We start from the raw sequence: 12,749 nt of genomic DNA, 5'->3' as shown, positions 1-12,749 counted from the left end.
ATACATTTAGTACTATATCATCAAATTTCCATGGTCTCACAGTCTGGAAAAATAACATTTAATATCTCTAAATATATATCAGAAGTGAACAAAAATTAACATTGTATTTTATTGTCTCTGTTTCATTTTTTCTTTTAGCTAGACCATCAAACAATAAAGTAAACATCTCATTAAAAAATATCTTATTATTGACAGCCCCCAGGAGAAGGAGAAGAGAGAATTCGAAAACTGGAAGCAGACAAGGAGTCACTCCAGTTACAAGTGAGTGTTCTGACGGAGCAGATAGAAGCCCAGGGTGACAAGATAGCAGATTTGGAGAAGACATTGGATGAAAAACGGAAGCAGTTGGATAACAGCGAGAATCTTTTACAAAGGGTAAGCCAGAAAAAAAACTGTATCTTACTTTATGATATAGGCTAGTGTTGTCAGTCCTCTGCAGTATTTGTAGGTATCTCTGTTGGGTAAGTAACAGGAATTCCCTTCTCTGCTTAAGTTGTGTATGGTTTTTGAAAGCAAATGAGGTTCTCTATCCTTCATAACTGGCTGAATAACCTTCTCAAGTGACTAAAAATCTCGGTTGGACATCATTAGTGGGAGTCACCTAAAAAATTATTGTGCTGTCCAAAGCAATATTTGAATTGATGAGTTCTTTACTGTTTTGAAATGTATAAATGCAGAATTTTTACACACAAAGGTGTTTGTACGATAACCTTTAGATTTTCAGCAATATTTACACTTTTTCAAAATGTCTTGCTACAATCATTAGGCAATTGTGTATTTAATGCCATGGTGTCAGACAGCCACTTGATTTAATAATTAGTTACTTTCATACCTGGGATTTTCAGCATACGTAACCTCATTTGGTGTTTTGTAGCATATATTTGCAACCCATATGTTGGTTTGGCTTCTCATAAATAATCTTCGGATATGACTACAACTGTAGTATGGCGATCTGTATTACTGAGCCACCCCTCAGCAGAAAGGCTCATGGATTTACATACAATAACAAAACTTTTGTTTTGTGTTTAAGGAACATGCAGTGAACTATGTACAGAGTGACTCACTTTTCTCACTTCGTGACCATAATAAAGTAGATTTGACTGAAATGGTACCACTGAATTTGAGAAAATAAATAGAAAGGAAGGTGCCTGATAGTTGGAAATCAGCTCTCCCACATAAGAAATGCTCTAGAATTGATGTTGATAATTAAAAAGGTGTCTTGCTTTTATCTATAGCAGAAGATTATTTCCAAAACCATATTGAAACATAGAAAGGAGGGGGTCATGTTCTGGGCAGATGCTTCATATCAAGAAATTAACTGAACTAGGAAAACTAAGGAAAGAGACTTAAGGTTTTTAGACATCAAGAAAGTGTATGGTCTTTCAAACATGCAGTCATTTTAGTATTGTGAGAGGAAGCATTCCACAGTAGATAGATTGTGCGTGACCAGTAATGAAGCAAATTGCTGTTATTTTGATGATCACAAGGATAGTATCCAGTAGTAAAGGTGGAGATGCCTCTTTATTAAGAATGTGATTATTGTTAAGACAGATAGGAACTTTCGAACAGAGGACTGCAGGTTATATTTACAGGGAAAAGGCAATCAAAAGAGGGCCTAAATACAACAATGATAATAATTAAAATTATATGCATATATTGGAGAAAATGCGTAGTACAAGACTATGTTTATTTATTAATTGAAAGTTAAGGAATGCTACTGTGTATTAGCAGCTGCTTGGGTTGGCAGTCACGTGTATGAGGTGTGCTTGCTTGTGTGTATGAATGGTGTGTGCTTCTCAGTTTCACTTTTGCTGAGGAAGGCTGTGGCTCATAAATTTGTGTAAGTGTCTTAATTGTGCCTGTCTGCAACATAATGTGTTTTCGTTACAGTAGAACATTGCACAGAGAATTGGAAAACAAGTGTGCTACATGATATTTTATTTTAGTATATAAGCTTATTTTGGCTTTATCGCCTTCATCAATACATGTCCTGACATTGTAGACAGACATATGTCAACCCTGAGTAAATCATAATTGCTGTGTGTAGGTGTTGGTTGCAATATTATTTTCAGCAACAATTTAAATTTGTTTGAGAATTTGCTGTTGCACTTATATTATAACATGTTTCTTACTATCTGACAGTTGTAGAAATTAAAGTTTGACGGCTGGTTGTTTTCTGTTTTCCAATTCTCTGCATAATGTCCTACTGTGACATAGTGTGTGCTGCAATTTCTACAGTAAAGAAAATGACTTCTTCACAGTAAGTAGCAATCTGTTTTTTCCTACATTGTTGATATTCCTACGTGGATTTACCATTGTTTGATTTTGTGTATTAGTATGTCATTTAATACTAAATGGTAAAATCTTACAAGGGACTGCAAAATCAGAGATTAAATTGAGCATGATACACTTACTACATATTGTAATTTTAATATTTAATGCTGTATTTTAATATTTAATGCTGTATTTCCCCAATCACTCAAAAATGTATGCTTAGGCTTTTTCTTTACCATGTGTTAAGGATTTTGTTCGATGATACATGTGTTCAGAGTATGAAAAGAATGGCTGCTTACAAGTATCTGTTTAAGTTTTTAATCTAATAATTTTAATAATTTAAAAATTTTAATTTAATAATATATTTAAATTATCCTTTATGGTTTCATTTCTTGTCGTGATGGCTGGGTGTTCAATTTATTCTTTATGGTTTCCCTTCTTATTGTGATAGCTGGGTGTTCGTTTTCTTCTTTCTTTTATTTTATATTTCACTCATCCAAACCCCAGAATTTACTTTTCTTGTTTCATATAGTAATACGATTTTCTTGTTTCATATGGTAATACGATTACTTTTACTGTGTAGGAAATGTTGACAAGGTCATCCCTGGAAACTCAGAAACTTGAATTAATGTCCACTATATCAGATCTCAAGTTACAAATGGCAGCTCTTGAACGAGAAAACATAGATTTACGAGAGCGACTATCGGAAGAAAGGCGTCGAAACAAACCACCTCTTGCACCAAGGGCTGCTGCTCATGCCACTTCCACACCCATTGGTTCACCAGCAGCGAATATGCAAGTAGGTATACATACCTCTCAATGAGGAGCAGTATTAGTTGATAAATGTTAATGCACTTACATCTTTTATTAGTGCTAAATTTTGTTTGGCAGCAGAATTAAGTTTAATATAACGCATTGTTTCATTTGTAGAATCATTCTCACAGCTGTTCATTTTGTTGTACAACTAAATAGATAACATTTCATAATACAGCAATGTGACAAATTTTATTTGCAGTGATGCATGACTTCTTTTCAGTTTTAGTTAGAGCTTCTTTTAAGAAACAGTACTTTTAGAATTTTTATGTTGGTAAATTGTGCAAAAAATGATGCAGGAAGTACTTTGTACTAATCTAAATTGTGGAAACTTGTACAAGCTTGGTAATGTGTAACCAGAATTAAGTTTTGCTAATTGAACTGAAATGGAATGCAATACCGTTTTACAGCAGATACTAGTTGGGGCATCACCTTCACCAAGTCCAGTTTCGTCCATGTCTGATGGCAGTCCACGTCGCATAGGAAGTCAGTCAAATAGCGGAGAAGACTACAAGGATATACCCCCTCCTAGAGTAAGCATATCTCTTCCATGCCTGTTATTATACCTCCAGCAACACCAATGAATTTCATCTGAAGGGCTCATCTTCTTTATTTACGCTTAAATACTTCCAGTAAATTAAACTATTCTTCTCTGGCTGTTTCATTTCTTTTGTCATGATGGGGGTGATTGTTTGACAGTGTTTTTTCATGGCTCTCCTAGGAATGGTGGCAGTTAGTTTCGTTTCCTACTCACTTTCGAGAAATGTGTACCTCATGATTGTAGTGAAAAACAAATACACTCCTGGAAATTGAAATAAGAACACCGTGAATTCATTGTCCCAGGAAGGGGAAACTATTGACACATCCCTGGGGTCAGATACATCACATGATCACACTGACAGAACCACAGGCACATAGACACAGGCAACAGAGCATGCACAATGTCGGCACTAGTACAGTGTATATCCACCTTTCGCAGCAATGCAGGCTACTATTCTCCCATGGAGACGATCGTAGAGATGCTGGATGTAGTCCTGTGGAACGGCTTGCCATGCCATTTCCACCTGGCGCCTCAGTTGGACCAGCGTTCGTGCTGGACGTGCAGACCGCGTGAGACGACGCTTCATCCAGTCCCAAACATGCTCAATGGGGGACAGATCCGGAGATCTTGCTGGCCAGGGTAGTTGACTTACACCTTCTAGAGCACGTTGGGTGGCACGGGATACATGCGGACGTGCATTGTCCTGTTGGAACAGCAAGTTCCCTTGCCGGTCTAGGAATGGTAGAACGATGGGTTCGATGACAGTTTGGATGTACCATGCACTATTCAGTGTCCCCTCGACGATCACCAGTGGTGTACGGCCAGTGTAGGAGATCGCTCCCCTCACCATGATGCCGGGTGTTGGCCCTGTGTGCCTCGGTCGTATGCAGTCCTGATTGTGGCGCTCACCTGCACGGCGCCAAACACGCATACGACCATCATTGGCACCAAGGCAGAAGCGACTCTCATCGCTGAAGACGACACGTCTCCATTCGTCCCTCCATTCACGCCTGTCGCGACACCACTGGAGGCGGGCTGCACGATGTTGGGGCGTGAGTGGAAGACGGCCTAACGGTGTGCGGGACCGTAGCCCAGCTTCATGGAGACGGTTGCGAATGGTCCTCACCGATACCCCAGGAGCAACAGTGTCCCTAATTTGCTGGGAAGTGGCGGTGCGGTCCCCTATGGCACTGCGTAGGATCCTATGGTCTTGGCGTGCATCCGTGCATCGCTGCGGTCCGGTCCCAGGTCGACGGGCACGTGCACCTTCCGCCGACCACTGGCGACAACATCGATGCACTGTGGAGACCTCACGCCCCACGTGTTGAGCAATTCGGCGGTACGTCCACCCGGTCTCCCGCATGCCCACTATACGCCCTCGCTCAAAGTCCGTCAACTGCACATACGGTTCACGTCCACGCTGTCGCAGCATGCTACCAGTGTTAAAGACTGCGATGGAGCTCCGTATGCCACGGCAAACTGGCTGACACTGACGGCGGTGGTGCACAAATTCTGCGCAGCTAGCGCCATTCGACGGCCAACACCGCGGTTCCTGGTGTGTCCGCTGTGCCGTGCGTGTGATCATTGCTTGTACAGCCCTCTCGCAGTGTCCGGAGCAAGTATGGTGGGTCTGACACACCGGTGTCAATGTGTTCTTTTTTCCATTTCCAGGAGTGTAGTTAGTGGAATGCTTAGGTTCTGGAAATAGATTCATGACAGAGATTCAGCTACATCTCCTTTGATCTTTATTGGAAGAGATTACTATTAAGTACACATGTAACTTTATGAGAACCCAAGGTTAGTTTGTGGAATTATATGCGATAATGTTCTGTATCAGAAAAATATTCCTCTTACACATTTTAAAAGTGGAGGTGGTCTGTGAAGCGCGAGTCTTCTTGAAACCTATCATAGCTTGATAGGATAAAGTAGGTAGCACTTCGATGACTTTATAATGCAGAAGTTTGTTATTTTAGTTGTGATACTTTTGTTAGAGAAAAGAATTTCTCTAAACGTTACAAACTGCTCCGAGTGTAGCACACAGAGAGATTTTCCCCACTTTCTGTTCATTAAAGGAACAGAAAGATGAGAAATTAACAACATAATTTTTTGTGTACTGCAAACTTTGCAACACGTGTCTGCTGGTATTGGTGTGGTACAAAATGATTCTGGAACACCTGTCTTACTACAGAGCAGTCTCCTTTATTTTGTAAAGGAAATGGTGAACCGCAGTGGAAGATGTTTGCACTTTTTTGGGAAAAATTTTACCATCTTGGCTTGAAATCAGCTGACAAAAAAGCAGAAGACAGAAACAATTACTGTATGTCAGTAATGACTGCAACAGTATCATGAAGAGCAGGTTACATCTCTCTCCCAATGATCACTGAAGATGAAATCTAGTGCCACCATTAATTCTGTAGTCCAAATTAATAAGAATAGCTAACAGTGGCAATAGTGTCAACAAAAGGAAGTGACAGGAGGTGGTGGAGAGGACACAAGGCTCAAGTTCTGGGGGAAGTCAATGACACACTATTGGGGCAGTAATTTTTTTCAGTTATTGGGCTACAATCAGTACTCTCTCCTGTGTTCTGAAGTAACATTGGGCAAACTGATGTGCGTGCAGGAACACTAATGGCAATAGGTAACTTTTCAAGATATCTCCCTACAGGCTAAATAAATATACCTGTGCAACCAATAAATTGTAAGCTACAACAGTTGTTTTACACATCAGTTTTTGCTGTATCATAATTTCTGTATCCCTTGAGAACTCTGCAACAGTCCAGGAAACTGCCTTACAAAAAGTGTGAAGTACCCAGAAGAGCAGGAGGAAATGAAATGGAACTTAACAGGTTGAGAGAGTATGTGATGTTATTAAAGTGATACAAAATCAAATCAGATTTACAAAGAAGTTGGCAGTATGCACCCACTTAGGTGAGCTAGTCTACAACTGTTGGTAGCTGGTCCTTGATATCCTGTACAATGGTGCCGAGGCAGAGTCCAAGATGGTTATGCTGTGTATGGACAAGCATTATGCTGTTGAAAAATGGCACAGTGATACTGTTGCATGAGAGGTAACACATGAGAAAGCAGATGTCCGTGAGGTATACTGCAAGAGCTCCCTCAGTCACTATCAGCCATGCCCTGAAGTCTTACCTGATGGTTTCCCACACCATGATGCCAGGACTAACTCTCTGTGCCTCTCCAAGGCATTGGACCTTGTCTTGTGGACATTTCACTTTTTTATGAGGCAGTGTGTATGGAGGGAAATTCTAGTGCGCATCACTTCAGAAGGTACTGTAGCTGTGGAGGATTCTGTGCATCAAACCCTCCTGACCAAAAGCAGGCAATGAAATTTAATCTCTCTCTGGACACATTGCTGGATGTAGATAACTGCTGTCCTCTAGACTATTACATGACCATATTTCAGTGACAATACAAATCCAACAACAATTTATAAAGCTTTGCAACACAGAGCATGACAACTTGAAACAAGAGTATCTACTTACCAGCAATTTAAAAAGGAACAAACAGATTCTGGGATTACCTTCACACAAACCTGAAAATAGTTAATTCTTGTGCTTTAGGAATTTTCAAAGATTATTTAATCTGAATAAAGTTGGAAATGATAAGGCTATATGTATAGTTTCTGAGGATTGGAAGAGTCACTTCAAATCTTTATCAGAAGAGATGCAGGATATAGGAGATTATTATAAGATGACAATGGAGTGACAACTACTAATAATGAGCAACAAGACAAAATTTAAAGCAATGAAGTGAATCAAAGATGACAGCTTAACTAAAAGCAAAAGACTGCAATAGAAAAGCCTTTGAAGAATACAAACATATAGAAATGCTCAGTATCATGGGGAATGCTATAGCATGTATACAAGAGGTTGAATACTCCCCTGCCCCCTCCCATCCCCTCTCAGCTATGCGCACGTGCCCACACACACACACACACACACACACACACACACACACGGTGCAACTATATCCTCCTGACACCATGGTCATAGGGATGTGGTGTGAGAGCAAACCCAAGTATTGACACACAGGGGGACACTGTCATAGATGGATTTTAGTGGGCATTGGGAGATAGTAGGAGACCACTGAGAAAACTGTGTGGATAAGGGTCCATAAATATGCATAACTACAGAGGAGCATAAAAGAGAGAGAGGAGTTATTGGTGTCAGTAATGTGGAGGCAGGAAATAGGCTGGGAATGTGCAGAGTTACTTGAAAACAGTTTTCTGGGCCAAAAGTTGTTTTAGAGGGACAGTTGCCATCTATGCAGTTTAGAGAAGCTGATGTCAGCAGGAAATATCTATATAATGTGGGTTGTAAATCACCTCTTGAAATTAACTATTTTGAGTTGAGAAACTAGGTGTGCCACGTGATGCAGTAACCCTTGCCCACTATTTGGCAATGTTCATTCTTACCAATGGACTAATGGTCATTTCACATGCTCTTGTAAAATACTATCCACTTGTTACAGGAAAGATGATGTATGACATGTATTTCAGACATGGTTCTGAGTCATGTAATAGGGTACACCATTGACTGGATTTGAATAGGGACTCCCTTCCCTTTGCTTCCTCAGTCTTAGCTTGTGCTCAGTCCCAAATAGTTTCATTCATGTCAGGCTTTTAAACCCTACCCTCTCCTCCTCCTCCTCCTCCTCCTCCTCCTCCTCATCCTCCTTTTGCAGTGGGTTGCGCTATATGCTGCATTGGATAGATATTGAAGCTGAATCTTGCACTCAAGAATGTCCCTTGTGGCCTGGGATTGTAGGAGGACTTACTCTACGAGAGCTCAGGATATTCATATTGAGGTTGAAGCTCTTGTGTCCATGTCTGCTAACAAATAATTTTTTTTTGATGGGACCTGCCTTGAGCAAAAGACATTTTTTCATTTTTTAACTGGTTTCACTGAAGTTAGTCCATCATCAGTGGGTTTTTCTTTTCTTTTCTATTGAACAACAAGGAAAATGCTCTTTACTACCTGTACATATATAAATTCGAGTTTTTAAGGGAATATTCATGAATTTGAGAATAGGCAAGATTTTTTTTATATATGCCTTGTTACCACATGCTGTGATTTTTATTTTTTTAATTACAGAGGCAGCTTCCCCTTAATGCACCAATGTCCTCAGATCCGAATGTGTCTGTGGTGGATGATGATAGCTGTTAGCATGCAATATTGTTAAGTGCGGGCATGTTTCCAGGAAACACTGTGGCTGAGACACCCCATTTGTTTTACAGTGGATGGGGATGTCGAGGAAAGGCGCAGTGCACCATCAGTCTCAACCTCAGTCGAGAGCTTGATATTGTTGGCGATCCACTGGTGCTCATGATGGGACATTCAGGTGTGTTCTTCTTGTGAACCTACAATGTAGGTGGTAGAGGTGCACAAAGGACGAGATTTTTAATGACACTCTCTTCCAGTGAAGACCTCTTGAGAAGCTCCGACATTCGTCATTATTCTGGATGTCAGGTCCCTTGATAATTTTTGATATGTCTCCTCCTCCAGTATCAACCAAATCTTCACATCATAGTTGGCTCATTCCATGATGGTGGTTGCATTGCCTGTGTCAGCTGACAGGAGAGGCGTGGCACATGCATTGATGTTTCTCGTCATGATGTTGATAATGGCAGATTCTCTAATTTTCTGCTCTGAGCCATGCTGTTGCTGCGAAAGGCGGCTGAAATTCCCTTTCTGCTTTTCTTTGGTTGTCTTTTGTGATGACATTTGTTGTGCTGCTGTGGCTACATCAATTCATTCCCAATCCAAAGCTGAGAGGAATTCCATCAGCTGCAGGCAGATGGCCATTAGCTCGTGTCTGTCTGTGTCCAACTGCTTTCTGGTCTTAAAGAAGTCTGCAACAATCATCATCTTGTAATCCTGGCAGCTGACAAGGGCAATGCAGCCATCATAATGGAATGAGCTGACTGTGATATAAAGGTTCGGTTGATGCTGGAGGAAGAGAGATATAAAAAATTATCAAGGGACCTGACTCCAGAACAATTAGGAAGATTTTGGAGCTTCTCAAAAGGTTTTCACTGGAAGAGAATGTCATTACAAATTGCCTCCCTAGGGCACCTCGACCACCTACATTGTATGGCCTTACAGAGGTTCAGAAGAAGAACACACATTTAGTTCCCATTGTGAGCAGCATGGATCACTGTTTTACAGACTTGCTAAACATCTGGCCAGCCTCCTTACTGTGGACATTGGTCACCGTGTACACCATATCAAGAACATGACTGACTTCAATATTATGAGAAGGAAAGCTGCTACTGACCATATAGTGGAGATGCTGAGTCACAGATAGGCACAACAAGAAGACTTTCACACTTAAAGCTTTTGGCCAATGGCCTTCGTAAACAATAGACACACACACACACACACACACACACACACACACACACACACACACTAACACAACTCACACACAGGGCTGCTGTTTTGGGCAACTGAAGCCACACTGTGAGCAGCAGCACCAGTGCATGATGGGAGTGGTGACTGGGTGGGGGTAAGGAGGAGGCGGGGATGGGGAGGGATAGTATAGTGGGGATGGTGGACAGTGAAGTGCTGCAGGTTAGGCAGAGGGCAGGGGAGAGGTGGGGAGGGGGGGGGGGGGGTAGTGGAAAAGGAGAGAAATAAATTTTAAAATAAATAAATAAAACCAAAAAGACTGGGTATGTTGTGGAATGATGGCTGTGTAGTGCTGGAATGGGAGTAGGGAAGGGGCTGGATGGATGAGGACAGCGACTAACGAAGGTTGAGGCCACGAGGGCTACAGGAACATAGGATGTATTGCAGGGAAAGTTCCTGTTTGCACAATTCAGAACAGCTGGTGTTGGTGGGAAGGATCCATATGGCACAGGAAGTGAAGCAGTCATTGAAATGAAGGTTATCACATTGGCAGCATGTTCAGCAACAGGGTGGTCCACTTGTTTGTTGGCCATAGTTTGTCGGTGACCATTCATGCGGACAGACAGCTTGTTGGTTGTCATACCTGCATATAATGCAGCACAGTGGTTGCAGCTTAGCTTGTAGACCACATGATTGGTTTCACAGATAGCCCTGCCTTTGATGGGATAGGTGGTGTTAGTGACCGAACTGGAGTGGGTGGTGGTGGGAAGATGTATGGGACAGGTCTTGCATCTAGGTCCATTACAGGGGTATGAGTAATGAGGTAAGGGATTGGGAGCAGGGGTTGTGTAAGGATGGACGCGTATATTGTGCAGGTTAGGTGGATGGCGGAATACTATTGTGGGAGGGGTGGGAAGGATAGTGGGCAGGACATTTTTCATTTTAGGGCTTGACAAGAGGTAATTGAAACCCTAGTGGAGAATGTAATTCAGTTGCTCCAGTCATGGGTGGTACTGAGTTACGAGGGGAATGTTCCTCTGTGGCCAGACGGTGGGACTTTTGAAAGTGGTTGGAGACTGGAAAGATAAAGCACAGGAGATTTGTTTTTGTACACGGTTGGGAGGATAATTAAGCTCAGTGAAGGCTTCAGTGGGACCCTTGGTATATTTCGAGAGGGACTTATAGTCGCTGCAGATGCGACTACCATGGGTGCCTAGGCTGTATGGAAGGGACTGACTTCATAAGTTGAATTAAATACCTCCATCTTGGAGAAGGAGATATTGTGGTCAGCTTGGCTGTGGTCTCATTATTCATGCACGTTTCCATCCAGGATTCCATGGACCTGCTGTCTCAGTTATTTGATGACACCATTGTGGATTTATTTAAGCACTCTTGGAAATCATATTTGTTGTATGATGGAGAATATTTTAATCAGACAGATGGAGTCACACTGGGGAGCCCATTAACTCCAATTGCAGCCAACCTATGTAAGGAGCAATACTAAGGGCATCACCCTGGACACAACTCCTGCAAAGCCTCATTGGTTTCATCATTACATCAACAACAGGTTAATTGTCTTCTCATGGACATGATAATCTGGGGGAACTCTTGGACTGTATCCACAACGACAAATTCACAATGGAGGTAAAGATCAATGGCGCCTTGCCTTTCCTTGACAACTTCACATGCCATAAAGCAAATGGGTATCACAGCCACAATGTTTAATGGAAACTCATCCACATGGACCAATATCTGCGTGCTAACAGCTCTCACAGTCTGTCGCAGAAACGTTCTATTCCCAGGTCCTCGCAGAAACGTTCTATTCCCAGGTCCTCGCAGAAACGTTCTATTCCAAGGTCCTCGGTGCATCAAATGGAAACAATCTTTTGCAGAAAACCTGCCGAAGCCACTGAGTCGCTTACAGAAAGTATTCAAGGAAAACGGCTACAACAACTGCCAGATTTCGCAAGCCATCTTTCTGAGATCATGGAAGCAGAAGGACGCCAAGGAGGATTCGAAGAAGCTTCCATTTTTGCTATTCTGTAGCTCAGTAACAGGAAAGATTTGCCGGCTCCTAAAGAGGCCTAAAATCGATCCTGTCTTCAGGGCTCCAACAAAAATTTGACAACTCAAGGGGCCTGTGAAAGGTGATGCAGACCTCAGAATGCTAGGAGTATATAAAATACTGAGTGTGTGTGGAGAGTTTTATATCAGACAGGTAGTGTGTACTATTGAACAGTGATGAGTACAAAACAAGATATGCTTTCACCTTTGGTACCCTCAGAAATCAGCATTAGCAGAGAATGCTGTAGAAATTGGGCTTTATATAGCATTCAAAGAGAGATCAGTTATTACACGGACTATGAGCTTCTGGGATAGCGTAATTAAAGAAGCAATTGAGTTAAAAATTTGTGACAACATCCTCAATACAGATGGTGGCCTACAGCTAAGCACAGCTTTAGACCAGGCCATGGGATGGTTGAAGTGGGCATGACATGCGCACAATGAATACATTACTCTACATGATGTTGGAGCAGGCACCTGTGATGTCACAGAAGGTAGCAAACAATCACCACTTGACACTGGCCGAGGAGTACTCAGCTGAAAGCGTATTTATTTTAAACCACTTGATGTGGCCGGAAGCTCTAGAGAATTTTATCAGTGCATATCACCATGAAACCGTGCACTCATACAGTTGTTTCCATTTCACAGTTTGTCATCTGCAACTACTATGCATAGAACTTAATGTA

The 12,749-nt window shown here is 41.8% G+C and overlaps 1 protein-coding gene across 10 annotated transcripts in view; it reads left to right on the top strand.

The window, feature by feature from the left end:
• LOC124606955 (liprin-beta-1) overlaps window positions 1-12,749 on the top strand; it is a 931,859-nt gene that overhangs the window by 811,323 nt on the left and 107,787 nt on the right. For 8 of the 10 annotated variants that reach the window (XM_047139091.1, XM_047139092.1, XM_047139089.1 and 5 more), the window contains 3 exons: window positions 196-375; window positions 2,858-3,073; window positions 3,498-3,620. In XM_047139091.1, coding sequence (XP_046995047.1) covers window positions 196-375; window positions 2,858-3,073; window positions 3,498-3,620 — 519 coding nt within the window. The remainder of the gene's footprint in view (window positions 1-195; window positions 376-2,857; window positions 3,074-3,497; window positions 3,621-12,749) is intronic. The other 2 variants (XM_047139082.1, XM_047139087.1) reach the window with 2 other exon arrangements.

This window comes from Schistocerca americana, chromosome 3 (assembly GCF_021461395.2).
Source record: "Schistocerca americana isolate TAMUIC-IGC-003095 chromosome 3, iqSchAmer2.1, whole genome shotgun sequence".
Lineage (NCBI taxonomy): Eukaryota > Metazoa > Arthropoda > Insecta > Orthoptera > Acrididae > Schistocerca > Schistocerca americana.
The sequence above is the reverse complement of the archived record's forward strand: the minus strand, read 5'-3'. Positions and strand labels throughout refer to the sequence as shown.